The following is a 23,263-nucleotide window of genomic DNA, read 5'->3' as shown; positions in this document are numbered from 1 at the left end:
TGATATTTGTGTTATCTCATAAGATTTCCAACCTACTTTAAAAGGTACTCCTAGAATTGGAGTGGTATGGGAGCTTCTGCATATATTTGGCTTCTTTTCTATAAAACATTATATGTAATATAATTTATAATCATATCTCAAAAAACTAAAACCAGAATTTTGAGTCTTTTTCTAAACAAATTATGTTGGGAATTTATTAATATGCCTTTGTGTAGTATTCAGGACTTTGCATTTAACTTGGATTTTTCTTCGTTATATTTTTAGTTGCTATACTTCTCCTTCAAACTCTTGGGTTACATACTCATGCATTCAGTTTTGTAAACTACTCCCAGAAATTCCTTTTCTCTTAACCCATCTAAGAGCTGTCTACATTAATTCATTCCCGTGCTTTAAAAGCAATCTCAGAATTTGTGTTCCTGGAAAGCTTCCCCACCCCTTGTTTAGTAAAGCTCCTGCTCTTACTCATCTTTTGTATTGTCTAGAATTTACTGTGGTCTCTAGAATGCCTCCGTATGCTAAAAAAGAACTGCTCTGATGGTTTTCCTTCTTTTTAGCCATTCAGTACTTCAAAAGAGAGCTCTAAGCTTAGCCGTGTTCAGTTGTGTATCATTTGAATAATTGTCCAAAAGCTGTAAGTTGCTTAAGTTCTCAGTTTTCTTTTCTGTAAAACCTTACCCAGTGCATGGTAAGCACTCAGATTTTAGCTGCTGTTATCATTACTAATGTTATGGATTCAGTTTTCTGTCCTCCTCAAATTCATATGTCCTAACCCTCAGTGTGAAGGAATTTGGAGATGATGGTCTTCGGGAGAGGGAGATAACTGGGGCTAGGTGAAGTCATGAGGATGGGACGCTCATGATTGGATTAGTTGTCTCCTAAGGAGAGATTGTCTGTGCTCCCACAAAGAAGAGGTCATGTGAGCACACACTGAGAAAGCAGCCTGTCTGCAATCAAGGGGAAGGTCCTTCTCTTAAGTAAACCTTGCTGTATTCAGTCTTCTAGCCTTTGAAACTGTGAGAAAACAAGTTTCTGTTGTTTTTGTTATTTTGTTGAGGCAGCACATGCAGATTAAGATCATCATCATCATCAGTGATACTGTATTAAATACTATACCTAATCTTTCCAGCCCACCCCCCTACCCTGATAGTTCAGTTGGTAAAGAATCTGCTTGCAATGCAGGAGACCCCGGTTCAATTCCTGGGTCAGGAAGATCCCCTGGAAAAGGGATAGGCTACCCACTCCAGTATTCTTGGCCTTCCTTGGTGGCTCAGCTGGTAAAGAATCCGCCCACAATGTGGGAGACCTGGGTTCGATCCCTGAGTTGGGAAGATCCCATGGAGAAGGGAAAGGCTACCCACTCCAGCATTCTTGCCTGGAGAATTCCAGGGACTGTATAGTCCTTGGGATCTCAAAGAGTCAGACATGACAGAGCGACTTTCACTTCACTTCACTTCAGTCTTTCCAAAAGATAGTAGTATTTATGTCTCCTGCATTGGCAGGCAGGTTCTTTACCACTAGAATCACCTGAGAAGCCATGTAGTACACGTACCAAATTTTATAATAAGGAACTTAAATGACATGATAGGAATATAGTTCTTTCTTATTGGATGTAGAGAAAAGTAATTGAAACTTAAGCATCTTTGAATAGTTTGCAATTCTTGATGCATTTTGTTCACCAAGTAGTAAGATTATTTAGGTAACTTAATTCATAAAGGAATAAGCAATATAAATATTGAAAGCAAGCTTAGTCTCACTTTATTAAATAGTATAGATACTGAAAGCAAACTTGGTCTCTATTTTACTGTTTGCTATCTTTTTTGACCCTTTTTCTTATTTTGCATTGTAGGGCTCTAACTTGTAGAGTTAATGTGGAAAATCTTAAGGCCATTTGAAGTGTTTAGTTCTTCCACTTTCATGCCACAAAGGAGTCAGCTACCGGTTCAGCCCTCTCTAGTCAATGATTTTATCACATGCTGTGTGTATCAGCTTGTAGGGACTATGCCTGTGCTGCTAGAGGACTTCAACCTCGTGTAAGATATTTTACTGTTTTCGTTAACTAACTGCTTGATGTTAGGCAGCTAATTGCTCTGGATCTGTTCCCACTTTTGAGAAAGTTGGTCACAGTAGTGCCTACTTAGAGGGCATATGTGGTGGTCAAATGGCTTAATAGATGCACTTGCTGCTGCTGTTTAGTTGGTGGGCCTTGTCTGACTCTTTGGGACCCCATGGACTGTAGCCCGCCAGGCCCCTCTTTCCATGGGACTTCCCAGGCAAAAATACTGGAGTGGGTTGCCATTTCCTTCTCCAGGGCATCATTCTGACCCAGGGATTGAACCCCTGTCTCCTGCTTTGCAGGTGGATTCTTTACCACTGAACCACCTGCGGAGCCCCCTAATATATGCACACAGCAGGCCCTGTTCAAGTGCTGGCTCCTGTTGTTGTTACTGATACTGCCTTTTTTTCCATTATCAATAATACTTGTTAACTGTGATAGACATTTGAATACCCCTTTGGAGATGAATGATTATCTGTGATGCCCAGACTGTTTCAGAATTTTCAGAACCTAGATTCATATATCACAATGCATATTTTAATTTTACTTACTGTGATTGTCATTCTAGGAAGATACTATTTTGGTGTGAATTTGTATTCTACTCCTCTATGGAATTGTCCTTACGATTTTAATTTTAGTTCACCTTAGCAAATTTAATGTAACTACACAGAATATAATACTTGTTTGTTTAAAAAGTTGGGTGGCTCAGATGGTAAAGCGTCTGCCTGTAATGCGGGTAGACCCCGGTTCAATCCCTGGGTCAGGAAGATCCCCTGGAGAAGGAAATGGCAACCCACTCCAGTACTCTTGCCTGGAAAATCCCATGGATGGAGAAGCCTGGTAGGCTCCAGTCCGTGGGGTCGCAAAGAGTTGGACATGACTGAGCAACTTCACTTTATTTCACTTCACAATGATGACTGTAATGAAAGAGAAAATAGCAGAAACCTTTTACGTTATTTCAAGCCAGTTATTCCTTGGATTATGCCAGACTATTTTTCAGCTCTAATTCCAAGTTCAGTTAATTATTTTTTAAGATCAACCTGTTTCTTTTAAATAATTCTTATATGTGTTGATTATTCCTCAACATATTCTGTTTGTTTAAGCTTGGGCTAGTTCATGTGAATGCCTATTGATTTTGACCCTAGTGTTAATAACTTTGGAAGGAACCTAAAATTACAGTTACATTGTTTACTTTTTTATGAAGTGAAATTTAAAAGAGACCTAATTTCCTTATTTTATGTAATTTATATGTAATTATTTTCTTTAATATATTTTTGTCTTAACTAATAAATGAAATTTCCCAAATGATTGTACTTTTGTTTTCACAATTTCTTCCAGTAATCTAGAAAACTTATTTTAAATACAACTCTATACCAGCAGTAATAAAAACATTTATCAAATTCTTCTATTTGATTACTTACTTTTATATAAAGTGTATATATGAAGCCTATATGTAAAATGTATATATAAAACCATTTATGGTTTATCACGGGATATTCAGTATAGTTCCCTGTGCTATACTGTAGGGCCTTGTTGTTATCTGTTCTATGTATAATAGTTTGCATCTGCTAAACTCTCTCCTTTCTTACACATTGATTTCTTATTACCAGAATATTTATATAGCTTTGTAAATAGGTAAATCTTGTGGAAAAAACTAGTCTGTTTACCCCCTACTGCTAGTTTATAGAAAAATATCTGCTAGGTATCCCATGAGAGAAGATGTTATGGACAAAGAAATTGGGGAAATCTCAGTATAAACTCTCCCATTAATAATGTAAAGTGAATACTAGCATGTTAAAAGCCTTGAAGACCTGTGGTAAAATTAGACATGTGTTACTTTACCTTATTAGTTAATGAACTTTGTGCATGACTTACTTGGCTTCTCTAATGCTTATTATTAATATATACAAAGAAATGATTCTTGGTATAGTCTGTGCTTTTATTTTTAAAGTTAAAGTTTCTTAGAGTGTAAGTAGTTTTAGCCTGTGTTGCTGGTTAGTTTTGGCAGAATCAAGTCTGGGAACTATTAGTTCTTACATGACCTTATGTAAATCCTCACCCTTCGTTTGGAGTAAATAAAAAGATGATGCTATATTGCACTAATTTGTGAAGTGCTGAGCTTGATGATGGAGAAGCTGGAATCAGAATTGCCAGGAGAAATATCAATAACCTCAGATATGTAGATGACACCACCCTCATGGCAGAAAGCAAAGAGGAACTAAAGAACCTCTTGATGAAAGTGAAAGGCGAGAGTGAAAAAGCTGGCTTAAAACTCAACATTCAGAAAAACTTAAGATCATGGCTTCCGGTCCTGTCACTTCATGACAAATAGAAGGGGAAACAGTGGACACAGTGACAGACTATTTTCCTGGGCTCCAAAATCACTGCATATCATGACTTCAGCCATGAAATTAAAAATGCTTGCTCCTTGGATGAAAACCTATGAACAACCTAGACAGCATATTAAAAAGCAGACACATTACTTTGCCAGCAGAGGTCCAGATAGTTAAAGCTATGGTTTCTCCAGTAGTCACGTATTGATGTGAAAGTTGGACCATAAAGAAGGCTGAGCGCCAAAGAATTGATGCTTTTGAACTGTGGTGTTGGAGAAGACTGTTGAGAGTCCCTTGGACTGCAAGGAGATCAAATCAGTCAGTCCTAAACGGAATTGACCCTGAATATTCATTGGAAGGACTGAAGCTGAAACTCCAATATTTTGGCCACCTGATGCGAAGAACTGACTCATTGGAAAAGACCCTGATGCTGGGAAAGATTGTAGACATGAGGAGAAGAGGATGACAGAGGACGATATGGTTGGATGATGTCACCGACTCGATGGACATGAGTTTGAGCAAGCTGCAGGAATTGGTGATGGACACGGAAGCCTGGTTCGCAAAGAGTCAGACATGACTGAGCGACTAAACTGAACTGATAACTGCACTAAATTCATGTGACAGCAACTTACTGTTACTGAAACCGTGGTAAAAATAACTAGATTTGTCTTGTGTCATTTGATTTTGCAGAAGAAACTGTTGTGGTTTTCTTTATAAATGTCATTAAATAGAGTATATTGTTAAAGAATTGGGCTTTTCTCAGTTTATGGTCATTGTTTTATTTTGTGGTTGTAGAAAAATTAGAGATTCATGTAAGCTGAATACATGTCTTGAAATCAAGTGAGCAGAATCCACTTGCTACTTTGAAGCAATCAAGCCATGTAGTAGAAAAGAGACATTCTGTACATAAACAGTAACTGTGTTTGAAGAGTTCAAAGGTTAGGTTAATTTTAATGGGCAAAGTAGCAGGAACTGAATGGCATGATCGCAATTTATGGGGTTTTTTTTTCTTGCCAATGATTGCTTTAACAGTGTGACAGCTTTTCTTTCAGGGATTTCCTATTAAACATACGTAAAACTGAGAATCTCTGCATGTTGATATCTGTTGTAGAAAGCACATATTAAAAGAAAAACATTACAGTTTTTTAACTATCCAGTGAGCAGTTCTTAGAATTCACTGTTATACTATCTTGAGCTAATAAAGTATTTGTTGTTGTTCATTCACTACCACATCCAACTGGCGTCAGTGGTTGGGCCATAGACTTGGACTACTGTGATGATAAATGGTTTGCCTCATAAACAAACTGAGATCTTTCTGTCTTTTTTGAGGTTGCCCCCAAGTACTGCATTTTGGACTTTTTTGTTGATTATGAGGGCTACTCCATTTCTTCTAAGAGATTCTTGCCGATAGTCGTAGATACAGTTGTCTTCTGAGTTAAATTTGCCCATTCCCATACGTATTAGTTCACTGATTCCTAAGATGTCCGTGTTTACTGTTGCCATCTTCTTGACCACATCCAATTTACCTTGGTTCATGGACCTAATGTTTCACGTTCCTATGCAATACTGTTCTTTGTGACACTGAACTTTACTTTCACTCCCAGACACGTACACAACTGTTATTTCCCCTTTGGCCCAGCCGCTTCATTCTTTCTGGAGCTATTAGTAATTGCCCCCCACTCTTCCCCAGGTAGCATTTTGGACATCTTCCAACCTGGGTCGGGTGGGAGGGCTTATCTTCTAGTGTCACATCTTTTTGCCTTTTTATACTCTTTACGGGGTTCTTGTGGCAAGAATACTGGAGTGGATTCCCATTTCCAACTCCAGTGGATCATGTTTTGTCAGAACTCTTCACTAAGACCATTCCTTCTTTGATGGCCTTGCATGACATGGCTCATAGCTCCATTGAGTTACGCAAGCCCCTTATCATACATGAGGGGGAATAAGGTATTTTCCACATATTTACTATCATGTAGTGATTATTTTTGTTAATTATTTGTTTAGCCTTTTTTTCTCATTATATTCACTGCATGGTAAATTGTTGCTGTGTATGCATGACTGTTAACTCTTGATGTATATCTCTAATTTCTGAAGTTCCAGTGTTGTTCTTGATTGGCTCTAATATGAAATCTGGTATTTACTGTGTGAACTCTTCATCCTTTTATCCACGTGATTATGATTTGACTAATCAGTAAATAGATCAGCTGTATTCATGTTGCCTTTAGTACCTTTTTCTTTAGTGTTGTAGTGTTTTTTCCCCAAATTTGTCATTTATTTTTGTTTATAATACATTTTGCACAGTGGTGGATATTCAAAAAATTTAACAAGGACCTTACTTTGCTAGGCACTAGAGATGCAAAAAAAGATGAAGGCATATTAATCTTTACCCTCAAAGATCTTGTATTTTAACTAGTAAGACAGGGAACTAAGTGGATAGAAGGATCTAATAGAGATGAATGAGGAGGGAGTTAATACAAAGCAATGTGATAATTAAACAAAAGTATTTACTAAGCACATCACAATGTGTTAATTAAACAAAAGTAGTTAATTACAGTGTTTTAGATAGGTTTACAGATTGAAAGAAATTATGCCTCTCTAAGCCTCTTCCCATTTACATACCCATATTTTGTAAGGTTAGTAAGTTTGTTACTGATCGAGTCAGCAAGGTACAAAATCTTATCTGTGTTGGTGGTATAGGTAATCTAACATTGGCATTGTGTATCTCTTGCTATGTATACCAAGAAAGCAAAACCCTGACTGCTCTTTATCTGGGCCCTTTCTCAGGGTTGTATTTACAGTGAGTGGCAAGGAGGGATGAGGCAAAGACTTTCCGAAACAAAGAGCATGCTTGCTTCTGCTTAAAATAAAAGTGGAAGTCTATTCCATGGTCATTGTTCTTCTTTCTGTGTATACAGGTGTTCATCCTGGGCCCTTCACTTCCTTCCCATGGGAGTTGGGAGGCAGGAGGAACCAACATAAGGAGCATGCTGATACTCTGTTTTAAGTAATAAGTAGCTTTTGCTCTAAGCAGTGAAGTCTTAGGGGTCTTGTGTCCTTTGCTAGAATCCATGAAACAGTAGTAGGCTAGCTTGTTAGCATGTGCGCGCACACACACACACACACACACACACACACACACACCCTTGTTAGCATACACACACACACACACACACCCTTGTTAGCATACACACACACACACACCCTACACCTGTCTACCTATTTACCTACCTATCTTAGCGGTCTTGTGTCCTTTTTGCTAGAATCCATGAAACAGTAGTAGGCTAGCTTCTTAGCATACACACACACAGTAGTAGGCTAGCTTCTTAGCATACACACACACACACACACACACACACACACCCTACACCTGTCTACCTATTTTCTACAGTAAACTCTCAAATCCTTCACTGTTGATAATATGGAGGTAAATTGGCTTTACAGCAAAGAAGCAGAATGTCTGGTTTGTTTCCTTTTGTCCCCAGGTGCTAGCAGATTCCTAAAACAGCCCATAACACTGTCTATGCAATATAAGTATGAGTTTAGAAAGTTCACTTCTAGATGAAACTTTTAATTTTACATCAAGGACTTTGCATTTGGCAGAATTTACGTTGAGTATATGTCCTTTCAGATTAAAAATACACCATCGTTCTTTAGGTTCTTGACTGAAATATTTTGTTAGCAAGACCATATTTTTATCTGTGTGTGTGTATGTATTGTTGATGAGGGGAAAGCAAAAATAGTGCTAAGGTTTTCCCGAACCTTGTCTCAACTTCAGTTTCCTGGTGTTTTCCAAAACCCTTTTATGCACAATTGAGTAACTGAGACTCTTGAAAGATTTAAAGTAGTGGAGAAAGTAATATCATTTGAAATATTTGCATAACATCATATGGCCTCGGCGTAACCTCTAAGGATACATTTTTAGGAGAAGACAACAGAGCTTCTGCTATGAGTTTGTGCAGGTAACCATGAACAGAGAGTATATCCTTAAACAAGGTATTTCTCTCTCTCCCAATTCTAATACATAAACATAGCTAACTAGTTTAGTAATGGGCAGGGGCAGAGATATCTCGGGTCAAACATATGTTTTACCAGTTTACCTCCATGTTTAAAATTCCATGATTGCAAGAGTATGAGATTTGTAATACTTGTTAAGCACTTTGTGTGTATGCAGCACTGATGTGGACCCTGAAACAGTTCTACCCTCAATGAGTTTGTACCCATTATTTGATTATCTGCTGATAAAACTGTATGAAAAATAACTGCTTGTATATGTTCACATTTAAGTTTGAATAGAGGTGGGGGTTATAAACATCCTCCAAGAAGTTGAGCAAGGCCAGAAGAACAAACAGAATTTAAGTAAGTGGAAACAAACACTTCAGGTGTAAGGGAGCAAAAGATGGCTAGAAGAAAAACACAAGAACAAGACTGCCTCCAGCGTAATTAATAATCTTGTAGGGAAGACAGCTCTATGAAACAGATGTATGAATGAAAAAGAATGAGGGTGGGAAAGGAAGAGGTGAATGACTGCATGACTTAGAATAAAATAGCTTTGATTTCCCAAATATAACATTCTTGTCTTGTTCCTGTTTTGGTGGAAAAGCTTTCCAGTCTTTCAGCATTGAATATGATTCAGCTGTGAAGTTTTCATTTTCATTATTATTTTCATTAAGTTGAGATAGTTTCCCTCTAGTTCTCTTTGACTATTTTTGTAATGACGGAGTGATCAGTTTGTCAAGTGCTTTTTCTTTGTCAGTTAAAATGATCATGTTCTCTTCATTCTGTTAATCTGGTATATTACATTAATGGATTTTTCATATGTTGACCATCCTTACACTGCCTCCTGTCTTTGTACTGAAAAGTTTTATTGTAAAAAAGCCAAACTCATTTGTTTACATTCTGTCTATGGCTATTTTGATACTAGAAAGTCAGAGATACGTAGTTGAGACAGACATCATATGGTTTGCAAAGCCTAAAATAATTACTGTTTGGTCCTTAGCATTTCCTGACTTCTGCTTCTAGAATCATCAGTATCGACATAGTTAATTAGTAGATACTCGCCAATCTGTACTGACCAATATTATGTAAATTGCTTTTCTTGGTAAACTTACTGTTTATCTTCCTTTATACAATAAGTAAGTGTTATAATTTGTTTAAAGAGAGTTAAATAATCACTTTTAAGAGAACTGTTAATTTGAATAATGGATTTAATGGCTTTTGTAATTTAACTTCATGGCTTAAATTTTAAAATATCACACTCTATTGCTTATGAGTTTTCTTTTCTTTTCCTAGGTGTATGTGGAATTTGATGATCTTGAGTGGGATAAACGAGAGTGGGTTAAAGTTTATGAAGATTTTTCAACCTTCTTGGTGGAATACCACTTAATCTGGGCCAGAAGGAACAACCCTAGCCAGACTCAGGGATCAAAGAGCAAACAGATTCAGTGGCCTGCATTGGTAAGATCTGTATTCGTTATTTCATTAATCATTTTCAGTTGTTTTAAAAGAATTAAGAGCTAAATATACGTTTAGAGTTTTCTTAGTGATTATAGATTAATATTTCTGAGTAGTGGCTTCTCCCTCACCAATGCAGAAGACATGGGTTCGATCCCTAGGTTGAGAAGATGCCCTGGAGAAGGAAATGCCAACCCACTCCAATATTCTTGCCTGGAAAATCCCATGGACAGAAGAGCCTGGCAGGCTGCAGTCCATGACATCACAAAAAGTTGGATACAGCTTAGCCACTAGACAAAAACAACAAAGCTCTGAAGCAGCTGGCAGATATTTCAAAGTACTACTTCCATTTTCTCAAACATTTTATGTCTTTTTGTTAGTACTCTTTCAGCATATTTCATCCACAGATAGTTCTTTCTGTTCAATTAGGGGAAACATAAATTGAATTGATGACTGCTAAGGGGTAGTTGACTGATTTGTATGCAGTGTGAAAGAATTTTGCTGAATGACACTTGGTGGGATACTTTTTATAAATCATTAGCATATGGTTTTCTTAGTTTGTTAAATTTTGTCACAATTGAGTGAATCATTGTGGATAATATTTGATATTTATGGAAGAATTACATTTGACCCTTGAACAACGTGGATTTAAACTGTGTGAGTCAACGTGTATGTGGATTTTTTCTAATAAAAATGTACTCCTATGCTACACTATTCGCAGTTGGTTGACTTGACAAATGGGGGACCGCAGGCATGGAGAATGAACCGAAAAGTTAAATACACATACTTTAAACTGCTTTGTGGGTTGAGTTGTAACCCCCATGTTGTTTAAGGGTCAGTTGTGAATGTTAAGATAGTAAAATTTACTTCATATCAGGAGATATTCCATTCAAGAAAACAATAGATTGCAGTGAATTCTCATCATTAATTCTGTGGGGAAAAAGTCACATCTCTTTAACCATTATTATCCCTGTTTTCTGGCAGAGTATTTAGCATTTAATAATTATTCAGTTTGAATGAAATAATTTTCTTATATTAATATCAAAGAAATACGTTAAAGGCATTGAAACATTACTTTAGGTGTTTGGTGTATATATATTATCAAGGTAGGTACTTTTAGAAAATTTTCAACATAAATTAACTACATGGAAGGATAGTTTAATTTGCTGGTAATTGTAGTGCTTTAAATTTTCTTTTTTAAGGGCTCAGGGCTGGTGTACTGGGAAGACACAGAGGGATGGGATGGGGAGGGAGGTGGGAGGGGGATCGGGATGGGGAACACATGTAAATCCATGGCTGATTCATGTCAATGTATGGCAAAAACCACTACAATATTGTAAAGTAATTAGCCTCCAACTAATAAAAATAAATGGAAGTAAATAAATAAATAAAATGAGTAAGAAAAAAAATTTTAAAAATTTGCTGAGAGATGATTTTATAAGTTCTCATCACAAGAAAAAAAATTATAACTAAGTATGGTGATAGATATTAACTAGTGGTGATCATTTTGTAATACAAACAAATACTGAATTATGTTGTACATCTGAATAGTATAATGTTATATGTCAATTATACCTCAATAAAAATAATAAAATAAAATTTTCTTTTTTAGTTAACCCTTTCAAAGTATAAGGAGGTAAGTGGGTAAAAAGCAAAGATAGGGAAAGAGAGAAAGGACAAAATGAATTAAAGGCATTTTAAAAGGAGAATATAATATGGAAAGATGAAAGGTAATATTTATGAGCTATAGTTTTGATAGGATAGTTTGAATATTCTAGGAAAATAAAGAAGATAATATTATTCAAGATAAGTTTTTAAAAAATACTTGTTGAATGAGTATTTTATTGTTTAGTCGCTAAGTCGTGACTGACTCTTTGCAGCCCCGTGGACTGCAGGGCACCAGGCTTCCCTGTCCCTCACTGTCCCTTAGAGTTTGCTCAGACTCATGTCCGTTGAGTTGATGATGTTATCCAGCTGTCTCATCCTCTCTCTTGGATTGTTAATAGGAAGTTTTTTAAACCATCACTATTATGCTTTCTAATTTTATAAACAACTCAAAAATGGATGAAATCTGTAATTTTCACATGTATGTGAATTTTGAATGAAAAGTTTCAAAAGTAGTAATATTAATAATACCAAAAAGTATTCCCAGTAACATAGTTAAAGAATAGACAGAACTTTAGAAAAATCTTTGCCTTTTCTTAGAGACAGTTAAAATTAAGGTGAATTCCTAATGTATATTTATAAATTATTCATTTTGGAGAAAGTTTCTCTTAGGAAATACTATTTAATAATAATTTTTATCATAGTCTACAAATTTGTTTCTGTTAAATCTTTTAACCCCACAAAACTACTTAAATAAACACCAAATTTTTAAAAATTCAACTAATTTTTTAAATTAAAAAAAGTACTGGAGAAGGATATGGCAACCCACTCTAGTATTTTTGTCTGGAGAATCCCATGGACAGAGGAAGCTGATGGGCTTCAGTCCATGGTCACAAAGAGTCAGACCCAACAGAGTGACTAACACTTTCACTTTTACACATTGTAAAAAACTTGGAAAGTGCTAGATAGTGTAAACTAGAAAATCATAGTCATTCTACTTCTGCCTCCAAGGAATGTTTCTAACTTAATTCTTTGACATGTTTTCTTAAAAAGTATATGTCTCTGCTTTCTTTTTTTTCAAGCATAGAATTAAATAGTTTTTTGGAATTGTGGTATAATGTGCTTAACATAGAATTTTCCATTTTACTTATTTTTAAGTGTAAAGTTCAGTGGTATTAAGTACATTCTCACTGTATTTCAGTGTACAGAAATTATTCCATCTTGCAAAACTGAAACTCTATACCCATTAAACATTAACCCCCATTCCCTCCTTTCTCAGACTGTAGGAACCATCATTTTACTTTGTGTCTTCATGATTTTGACTATGCTATACCTTACATAAGTGGAATCTTACAGCAGTTGTGTTTTTGTGACTGACCTAGTTCACTTAGCATATTGTCTGCAGTGTTCATCTGTGTTGTGACCTGTGTTAGAATTTCCTTTCTTTGTGTTATAAGGCTGAATGGTATTCCATTGTATGTGTATACTATATCATGTTTGGTGATTTGTCTATTAGTGTATACTTGTATTGCTTCCACTGCTTGGCTATTGTGAAGAATGCTGCCGTGGTCTTAGGGGTATGTATATCTCTTGGAGACCATGCTTTCACTTCTTTGGGGTAAATGTTCAGAAGTGTAATTGCTGGATTATATGGTAATTCTGTCTTTTAATTTATTATGCAGCTACTGTCAGAGCAGCCATATTACTTTACATTCTAGCCAACTCTTGCTCCCCCCACCCCCCAGTTTTTGCTAATAGTCATCCTAATGAGTTTGAGGTGATAATCTCCTTGTTGTTTTGATTTGCATTTCCCTAATGATTAGTGATGTTGAACATCTTTTCATGTGCTTATTGGGCATTTGTATATCTTCTGAGAAATGATTCTTCACATTTTTTGCCCAGTTTTGAATTGGATTGTTTGTTTCTGTGTTACCGAATTTTAGGGGTTCTCTGTAGTATTCTGGATTTTGATTTCTTATTAGATTTGATCTGCAACACATTTTCTACCATTCTGTGGGTTGCCTTTTTACATGGGTGATAGTGTCTTTCCATGCACAAAATTCTAAAATTTTAAGTAAGTTAAATTTGCCCACTTTTTCTTATCTTAGCCTTTGGTGTTATAGCCAAGAAATCACTGCCAATTTCATTGTCATGAAGTTTTTGTCCTATGTTTTCTAAGAATTTGAATGTTTTAGGTCTTATATGTGTAGTCTGTTGATACATCTTAGTTAATTTTTGTACGTGCATTAGATAAGGCTTAGCACCATTCCTCTGTTAGTGACTATTCCGTTTTCTGCCATTGTTTGTTAAAAACATTGTCCTCCTCCACTGAATATTCTGGACGCTATTATCAAAACTTTTTTTGCCATATATATAAGATTTTATTTCTGGTCTCTATTCAGTTTTTTTCTTATGTATATCTGTCTTTATGCCAGTACCACACTGCTTTGATTTCTGTTAGTTTATAGAAAGTTTTGAAATCAGGAAGTGTAAGTCCCTCAACTTTGTTTATTTTGAAGATTGTTTTGGCTGTTTGGTGTCCCTGGGGATTCCATTTCAGATTCAGGATGGGTCTATTTCTGCAAGAAATGTGGGGATTTTCATGGGAATTGCATTGAATGTGTGGATCACTTTGGACAGTATTGATCTCTTAATGAGCCTTCCAGTCCATAAACATGTATCTTTCCATTTATTTTATGTGTCTTTTTAATTCTGTTAGCAGTGTTTTATGGGCTTCCCTGGTAGTTTAGATGGTAAATAATCTGCCTGCAATGAGGAGAACTAGGAGATGTGGGCTCTGTCCCTGGGTCCAGAAAATCCCCTGGAGAAGGAAATGGCCACCCACTGCAGTATTCTTGCCTGGAGAATTCCATGGACAAAGGAGCCTGGTGGGCTACAGTCCATAGGGTTGCAAAGAGTCAGACATGACTGAGCAACTAACACACTGCAGTGTTTTGTAGTTTTCAGTGTACCAGTGTTTTCCGTCTGTGGTTAGTTCCGACGTAATTCAGCTTTTTCAATGCTATTGTAAATGGAATTGTTTTGTTAATGTTATTTTCATATTTTTCATTACTAAAGTATAGAAATGTAGTTGACTTTCATGTGCTGATTTTATATCTTTCTGCTTAGTTAACAGATTAATTGTGAAAACCTGGAAGCTTTTCCAGAGCAAGACAGGGATGATACTTAGACAACGGGGAGAAAAGGCATCTAAGTTTGGAAAATAAGCAGTAAAAGTTTTGTTTGCCAGTGGTATGACTTTGTGTGGTCATACCACACACAAATGTGAAAGCTAATAAATGAGGGACTTCCTGCACTGTCCAGTGGTTAACTCTTCCCCTTCCAGTACAAAGGGTGTGGGTTAAATTCCTGGTCAGGGAGATAAGATCCTGCTTACCTAAGGCCAAAAATAAATAAATAAATAAAACCAAAACACAAAAGCAATATTGTAACAAATTCAATAAAGACTTGAAAAATGGTCCACATCAAAACTTAAAGAAAAAACTAATGAACTCAGCAGAGCAGCAGGATACAAAATAGAGTCTTTCCTTTAATCATTAGTTTTAGCTAAGGCTTCATTAAAATTGTAGATCCTGGGGGAAAAAAAAGTAGGTTCTGGGTTTTCTATTAGGTAATGTTTCATTCTGTTTATTTCTCCTCAGTTTTTAATGGCTGCATGATATTGTATCCTATGATGATCCATCTCCCTAGTGTTTGGTAATTTCAGTTCAGTTCAGTCGCTCAGTCCTGTCCGACTCTTTGAGACCCCATGAACCACAGCACACCAGGCCTCCCTGTCCATCACTAACCCCGGAGTGCACCAAACTCATGTCCATTGAGTCGGTGATGCCATCCAACCATCTCATCCTCTGTCGTCCCCTTCTTCTCCTGCCTTCAATCTTTCCCAGCATCAGGGTCTTTTCAAATGAGTCAGTTCTTCACATCATGTGGCCAAAATTGGTTTCAGCTTCAGCATCAGTCCTTCCAGTGAATATTTAGGACTGATTTCCTTTAGGATGGACTGGTTGGATCTCCTTGCTGTCCAAGGGATCTCTCAAGAGTCTTCTCCAACACCACAGTTCAAAAGCATGTATTCTTCAGCACTCAGCTTTCTTTATAGTCCAGCTCTCACATCCATAACATGACTACTGGAAAAACCGTAGCCTTGACTAGATGGACCTTTGTCTGTGAAATAATGTGTCTGCTTTTTAATATGCTGTCTAGTCTGGTCGAAGCTTTTCTTCCAAGGAGCAAGTGTGTTTTAACTTCATGGCTGCAGTCACCCATCCTCAGTGATTTTGGAGCCCAAAAAAATAAAGTCTGTCACTGTTTCCATTGTTTCCCCATCTATTTGCCATGAAGTGGCGGGACCGGATGCCATGATATTATTTTTCTGAATATTGAGCTTTAAGCCAACTTTTTCACTCTCCTCTTTCACGTTCATCAAGAGGCTCTTTAGTTCTTCACTTTCTGCCATAAGGGTGGTGTCATCTGCATATCTGGGGTTATTGATATTTCTCCCGGCAGTCTTGATTCAAGCTTGTGCTTCTTCCAGCCCAGCATTTCTCATGACGTACTCTGCATATAAGTTAAATAATCAGGGTGACAATAATCAGCCTTGATGTACTCCTTTCCCAATTTGGAACCAGTCTGTTGTTCCATGTCCAGTTCTAACTGTTGCTTCCTGACCTGCATACAGGTTTCTCAGGAGGCAGGTCATGTGGTCTGGTATTCCCTTCTCTTTAAGAATTTTCCACAGTTTATTGTGATCTACACAGTCCAAGGCTTTGGCATAGTCAATCAAGCAGAAATAGATGTTTTTCTGGAGCTCTCTTGCTTTTTCGATGATCCAGTGGATGTTGGCAATTTGATCTCTGGTTCCTCTGCTTTTTTAAAAATTAGCTTGAACATCTGGAAGTTCACTGTTCACGTATTGCTGAAGCCTGACTTGGAGAAGTTTGAACATTACTTTCCTAGCCTGTGAGATGAGTGCAGTTGTGTGGATGTTTGTGCATCCTTTGACATTGCCTTTTTTGGGGACTGGAATGAAAACTGACCTCTTCCAGTCCTGTGGCCACTGCTGAGCTTTCCCACATTTTCTGACATATTGAGTGCAGCACTTTCACAGCATCATCTTCTTGGATTTGAAATAGTTCAACTGGAATTCCATCACCCCCACTAGCTTTGTTCTTAGGGATTCTTCCTAAGGCCCACTTGACTTCACGTTCCAGAATGTCTGGGTCTAAGTGAGTGATCACCCCGTTGTGATTATCTGGATCGTGAAGATCTTTTGTGTACCGTTCTTCTGTGTATTCTTTCCACCTCTTCTCAATATCTTCTGCTTCTGTTAGGTCTGTACCATTTCTTTCCTTTATTGAGCCTGTCTTTGCATGAAATGTTCCCTTGGTATCTCTAATTTTCTTGAAGAGATCTCTAAGTCTTTCCCATTCTATTGTTTTCCTCTATTTCTTTGCATTGATTGCTGAGGAAGGCTTTCTTATCTCTCCTTGCTATTCTTTGGAACTCTGCATTCAGATGCTTATGTCTTTTCCTTTTCTCCATTGCTTTTCGCTTCTTTTTGTTTTCACATCTATTTGGTAATTAGTTTGGTGATTTAGTTTTTTCTAAATTTTTGTTATTAGAAAAAAAGTGTGATCAGTATCATTGTTATAAATATATAAATATTTGTCTGAATCTGATTATTTTTAAAATTTAGAGTCACAGTAATAGAATCTAAAGGGTATGAACCTGAAAACAACAAAATCTAAAATATCCTGATACTCTACACAAAGTACTGGAAAGTTCCCTTCCCTTCTGCTGTCCCCGGTAACTGAGTGTTCTCATCCCTCCCTGACTCTTAAGCCTCCAGCTCCTTCCCTATAAGCATTGATTACTTACTTTCAGAACATCTTGTTTTAAAACCCAAACAAACATTTTTAAAAAGGGAATTTTTACAATTCAAGAACAAATTGTGTTGCTTTTTTGTATCTTCTAATTTGGTATTTTATTTATTTATTTATTTTTTAACATACAGTATTATTTTATTAACAAACATCCTTAAAACGACTGCATAAAATAATGGAGTACAGATTAGTGCTCATCACAGGTTAAGGAGGGACATAATAGTGGCATAGCTTGAAAAGAGCACCCACTGAAATGTTGTGAAGTGATTAGCCTCCAACTAATAATAAAAAAAAAAAAAAGGTTGAATAAAAAAAAAATTAGGAAATAATTTGGTATTTTAAAATACGATTTTATTGTTCTAATTTGCATTTCTTTAATGGGATGAATATTTTTTATCATATTTATCAGCAGCTTGTACTTTTGTGAACTATTTTCAATTACATATTAGAGTTTTGTGTTTTTCTAATATGTTTTGTGTTTTTTTAATATGACATTTAAAATATTATTACAGATATATTTGTCTGGTGGTTTGCTCAGCTCGTTTTAGGAGAGAAATTTTTTTGAATTGTATGTTTATTATATTTAAAGAAAGTCTGTCTAATGTAATGTCATACTGAATTCAGGTAGGACGTGTCTTCCTTTCTGTTTCCTTTGTTTGTTCCAGGGAGCTGTAAAAATTAATAGAACAAATAATAAAAATCAGAATGGATGGTATAGGATAGAAAATAATCATTTTAACTTTCTTAAGACTTTGCAAACATTCATTTATGTGTAATATAGGTTACTAAGATTCTGTTATTTATTTGTTCACTAAAGTGAAATTTACTTAAGGAAATCTACAGCCAGTAGTTATGAATTTGAGAGTTTTAAAATTCATATAGCAGAATAAAATATTGTACATACAAATTGGAGTTATTTTAGGGAAACATGAAGCAGCAATAGGATGAAACATAGTGGAGAGTTAGTTTTATTTCTTACTCTCTACAGATTTAATGTTTGTGATTGTTTGCACAATATCACTGCTTTCTTGTTCTTCTGTACCTAAACATGTTTGTGTTATCTTCTTTCCAGTTGTTTTCACACCTCGTGTGGTACCTGTTAAATACTACATATTGGTTATATTATCTAGTTTACTCCTTATTCTAAGAAATCAATAGAAACCAGCAAATATACCTGCTGGTTTTTGGAATCATGACTTAAAAGAAAATCCTGTTATCTCATTAACCTATTCTAAAGTTTACATTAAAATTTTTAAAGTAAAATGTCAAAAAAAATGTGGGATAGTAAAGTAATACCTAGGTTACTTCTCTGAAAGTGTCTCTTGTCTCTTTCATCTTTCTCCCCAAGATCTCAGTAGCATAGCATGTATTGAAGCACCGCATGTATAACATACTGAAGTGGTGTCTTTCTTTCTACTTGGTCCTGTTCGATCAGGGTACCACCTGAGGCCATTCCGATGATAGAGGCCAGGGTAACTTACATAAAAATGTAAGTTACTTAATATGTTGTTAAATTTATTTTATTTTTTAATGAAATAAAATACTCACGAAATCCCATTTATCTGCACCAGGGAAAGAAAGTGTTGCATTCATAATTGAAATCAACGAGTTGCCTACCTAACTGGGTTAGGGCCCTGGCTCCATCTCCTTTAGGAAAACCTTCTGTGGGGAGTGGGGCTTTGACCCTAACCTAGCTGGGCTGTAACACTGCTGCATTTTCTAAGGGGCTGAGTTTTCTGCTACTTTTCTGCTGGCCCAGCCTTCCAGACCACCCCATCCAGAATTAATTTCACTATCTTGTGCTCTTTTAGAACATGGTTTTTGTAACTCTGTTTTAACAACTGGCACATTCTACTTTGTATTATACCTATTTGTTTACATGTCTGTCTTTCTCTAATAGATTGTAAGTTCTTTGAGGACAGGATCATGTCATGGTCATCTTTGTATCATCCTAGGACTCTAGCAGAGTGCCTTACCCATGTTAAGACAGTGAGTGAATGCTTAAAGTGATGAATTTACCCTATCCCAACTAGTGAAAAAGAACCCCACTAGGAGTTACAGCAGATTTCCTGCCTGTTACTTTATATTAAGATCAGAGTATAAGAGAGCATCATCAGCCCGTTGTAGTAATGTCAGTTACAAGTGTTAAACATGGCAAGTAGTTATAAATAAACAGCAAGAATGTTTAGAATAAATACCCTTGTTCTAATCAAATGCGAATGTGATTCCTTAAGTTTTCATAGGGGGAAATGAAATATCTTCACTGTCAACTAAAATTTCCTATCTACAATGATGATCTGAATTTTTGGAATGAGTTTTAAGAAGCTCTGACTTCTCTTTTTTCCCAGTGCAACTCTTCCTTCACTAAATAAGTTATTCTGGATTGGTTTGACCCGGAATTGTGATCAGATCATAAGCATATAAACCTTCATCGGTATATTTCCTTTTGGTTATTTTGCCTAATGAAAATGCTTTTTACTTTTTGCCTAGAAAATGCTTTTCTCTATTTTGAAAGAAACCCTCTCAAGGTAGAATAGAACTCACCTGTCTTTGGGATACACTTGGCATTTATGTCCAGCTCTTATGTTGCCAGACTTGGTTAGATTATGACTTTAACCAAATTTTACTGAAATGTGAAGATATGCCATATTCTGGTAATTGAGCTTTGACATAAATTTGTTTAGAGAGTTTTTACATATTGATTGTTGCATTTTCAGAATTAGAATCCTTAGTTTTATAGTTCTTTGTACTTAGTAAATAATGAAATAATATACCTTTAGGATTATTATTTCTCAGGAAGATAAAGCATTTTATGAGATTAAATTATATATAGTAAAGGATTAAACTTTTTAAATGAAAAAGTCTAATACTAAGAAGGATTCCAATGAATAAGCATGTCTTTCATTTCTTGTGTGTCATCAAATGACATAATTTGGGGGGAAAGTATTAAGTTGCAAGAACCATAAAGAAGTTTCTACTCTTTGATTAATTAATTCTTCTCTTAGGAAATTATCCTTATAAAATAATTATTAAAAAGTAAAAATTTTTTTAATAAGTAAAAATTATTTTAGTTCATCCACTGTTTATCAGATACCTAGGATGAGTCATATAGTCATGCAGATAGAAAAATTAAATGCATAATGTTATGTGCAGGGAGTTGTTCATTAAGTCCTATTAAAGAAGAAAAAAGGAAACAAATATCTGAGAATTTGTGAGTGGTGTTGAATTAATATTCTGAGAGATTAGTTAGTTCAGTCACTCAGTCGTGTCCAGCTCTTTGCAACCCCGTGGCTTGCAGCACGCCAGTCTTCCCTGTCCGTCACCAACTCCCAGAGCTTGCTCAGACTCATGTCCATCAAGTCGGTGATGCCATCTAACCATCTCATCCTCTGTCATTACCTTCTCCTCTGGCCTTCAGTCTTTCCCAACTACAGGGTCTTTTCCAATGAGTCAGTTCTTCGCATCAGGTGGCCACAGTATTGGAGTTTCAGCTTTAGCATCAGTCCTTCCAATGAACACCCAGGACTGATCTCCTTTAGGATGGACTGGTTGGATCTCCTTGCAGTCCAAGGGACTTTCAAGAGTCTTCTCCAACACCACAGTTCAAAACCATCAATTCTTCAGCGCTCAGCTTTCTTTATAGTCCAGCTCTCACATCCATACATGACTACTGGAAAAACCGTAGCCTTGACTAGACGGACCTTTGTTGGCAAAGTAATGTGTCTGCTTTTTAATATACTGTCTAGTCTGGTCGAAGCTTTTCTTCCAAGGAGCAAGTGTGTTTTAACTTCATGGCTGCAGTCACCATCCTCAGTGATTTTGGAGCCCCCCAAAAATAAAGTCTGTCACTGTTTCCATTGTTTCCCCATCTGTTTGCCATGAAGTGACGGGACCGGATGCCGTGATCTTACTTTTCTGAATGTTGAGCTTTAAGCCAACTTTTTCACTCTACTTTTTCACTTTCATCAAGAGGTTCTTTAGTTTTTCTCCGCTTTCTGCCATAAGTGTGATGTCATCTGCATATCTGAGGTTATTGATATTTCTCCCAGCAATCTTGATTCCAGCTTGTGCTTCATCCAGCCCAGCGTGTCTCATGATGTACTCTGCATATAAATTAAATAAGCAGGGTGACAATAATCAGCCTTGACATACTCCTTTCCCAATTTGGAACCAGTCTGTTGTTCCATGTCCAGTTCTAACTGTTGCTTCCTGACCTGCATCCAGGTTTCTCAGGAGGCAGGTCAGGTAGTCTGGTATTCCCATCTCTTGAAGAATTTTCCACAGCTTGTGATCTACACAGTCAAAGACTTTGGTGTAAACCAGAAAGCAGAAGTAGATGTTTTTCTGGAATTCTTGCTTTTTCGATGATCCAACGAATGTTGGCAATTTGATCTCTGATTCCTCTGCTTTTTCTTAACATCTGAAAGTTCACGGTTCGCACACTGTTGAAGCCTGGCTTAGAGAATTTTGAGAATTAACTTTTCAGTGTGTAAGATTAGTGCAATTGTGCAGTCGTTTGAACATTCTTTGGCATTGTCCTTCTTTGGTATTGCAAGATAATCTGAAAGATTATGCAGTTTTTAGATTATAGTTATGAATACTTTAGAGAAACATGAACAAATAAAATTTAAGTAGAAATATCTTGATTATAGTGGTGTTAAAATTATCAACATGATTAGAAAGTATTATATAGTAATCAAAATCATCCTTCAAAATGGAAGGTTAATGCCTAGTGATAATTTCTTTTTAATAAAAACAACTGTTGTTTTCCAAGAAAGTAGAAATTCTAATGTAATCAGTTTATCTGGCAGTTTTATTTTGGAGATAGTTTTCTTCACATGAGTTAGTTTATTAGTTTGTTTTAAGTTTCTGTTAATATATTTTGATATCTGCTTTTTATATTAATGCAACATTTTAAAAGTCTGTTTTTAAAAGTGGAAAGAATTAAGACTTTCTGTTAAAATTGACAATTGAAACATTGACCAAGTAAAATATAATAAGTATTATTTAAGATTTTGTTTTAATTCTGTCTAAATTACTGTTTGCTCAGAATTTTACATGGCATGATGTGACCTTGGAGATCTTCTAAAATAGATTTTGAGAATGCAGTTGGCTGAAAAAGACAGCAAAAGCCTAGCAGCCATCTAGGAAGGCAGTGTATTAAAGAACATAAGCCTTGGTGTTGGATTTCCTGTTTCAAACCTCTGTTGTGCCCTTTACTCTTAGTATCTGAATGAACTTCAATAATTATTCTCCCTATGTCTCACTACCTTCATAATAATAGTACTTACTATGTAGAGTTGCAAAGGTTAAGCAACAAGATTTATAGATATAAACCTCGGAGCAATAAGGTCCTACTTTATAGCACATGGAATTATGTTTACCTTACACTTTACACTGTGGTAAGGTGTAATAGAGAAGAATTTTATACAGACACACATATGTATACGCACAGACACATATTTATATATGAAAGTGTTAGTTGATCAGCAGTGTCAGACTCTTTGACCAGTCTGTGTTGCAGAGGAATTTGCTATGCCGCTAACAGAATTGACTTTTGCGCAATATATCAGATCCTATTATGAACAGGCTTAGTTATAACTGGCCCTGACTCATTTTATTGGAATTCTTAAGTCAGTTTGAAACAGTCACTCTGTGTCACTCAGTTCACAAGCTTGTACTAAGACTGTTTATCATTGTGTGGGGTTGGATATTATCGATAGTAAGGTTCACTTCTCTCTTACAGGCAGTACACAAGGAGTAATGAGAATTATATTAATTACATTAATATTAGAACTATATTTTAAGATATGTCTTATTGTGATCAGTCATAGGGCAAGGGCAGTCATAGTGTCTTGGTACAAATTGCAAGCACCCCAGAAGAACTTTAGTAGGTGTAGAGGTCTATAGGAAGCCCA

General features: G+C 36.1%; 1 protein-coding gene across 2 annotated transcripts in view; it reads left to right on the top strand.

Annotated features, from left to right (window-relative positions):
* JMJD1C (jumonji domain containing 1C) overlaps positions 1–23,263 on the top strand; it is a 302,277-nt gene that overhangs the window by 109,630 nt on the left and 169,384 nt on the right. For both annotated transcript variants that reach the window (XM_043927017.1, XM_043927016.1), the window contains exon 2: positions 9,676–9,840. Coding sequence is in view for 1 of the 2 variants with exons in the window: in XM_043927016.1 (XP_043782951.1) it covers positions 9,676–9,840 (165 nt within the window). In the remaining variant the exon portion in view is untranslated. The remainder of the gene's footprint in view (positions 1–9,675; positions 9,841–23,263) is intronic.

The sequence above is a fragment of the Cervus elaphus genome, chromosome 15, assembly GCF_910594005.1.
Source record: "Cervus elaphus chromosome 15, mCerEla1.1, whole genome shotgun sequence".
Taxonomy (NCBI): domain Eukaryota; kingdom Metazoa; phylum Chordata; class Mammalia; order Artiodactyla; family Cervidae; genus Cervus; species Cervus elaphus.
This window is presented reverse-complemented; position numbering and strand designations above follow the sequence as displayed.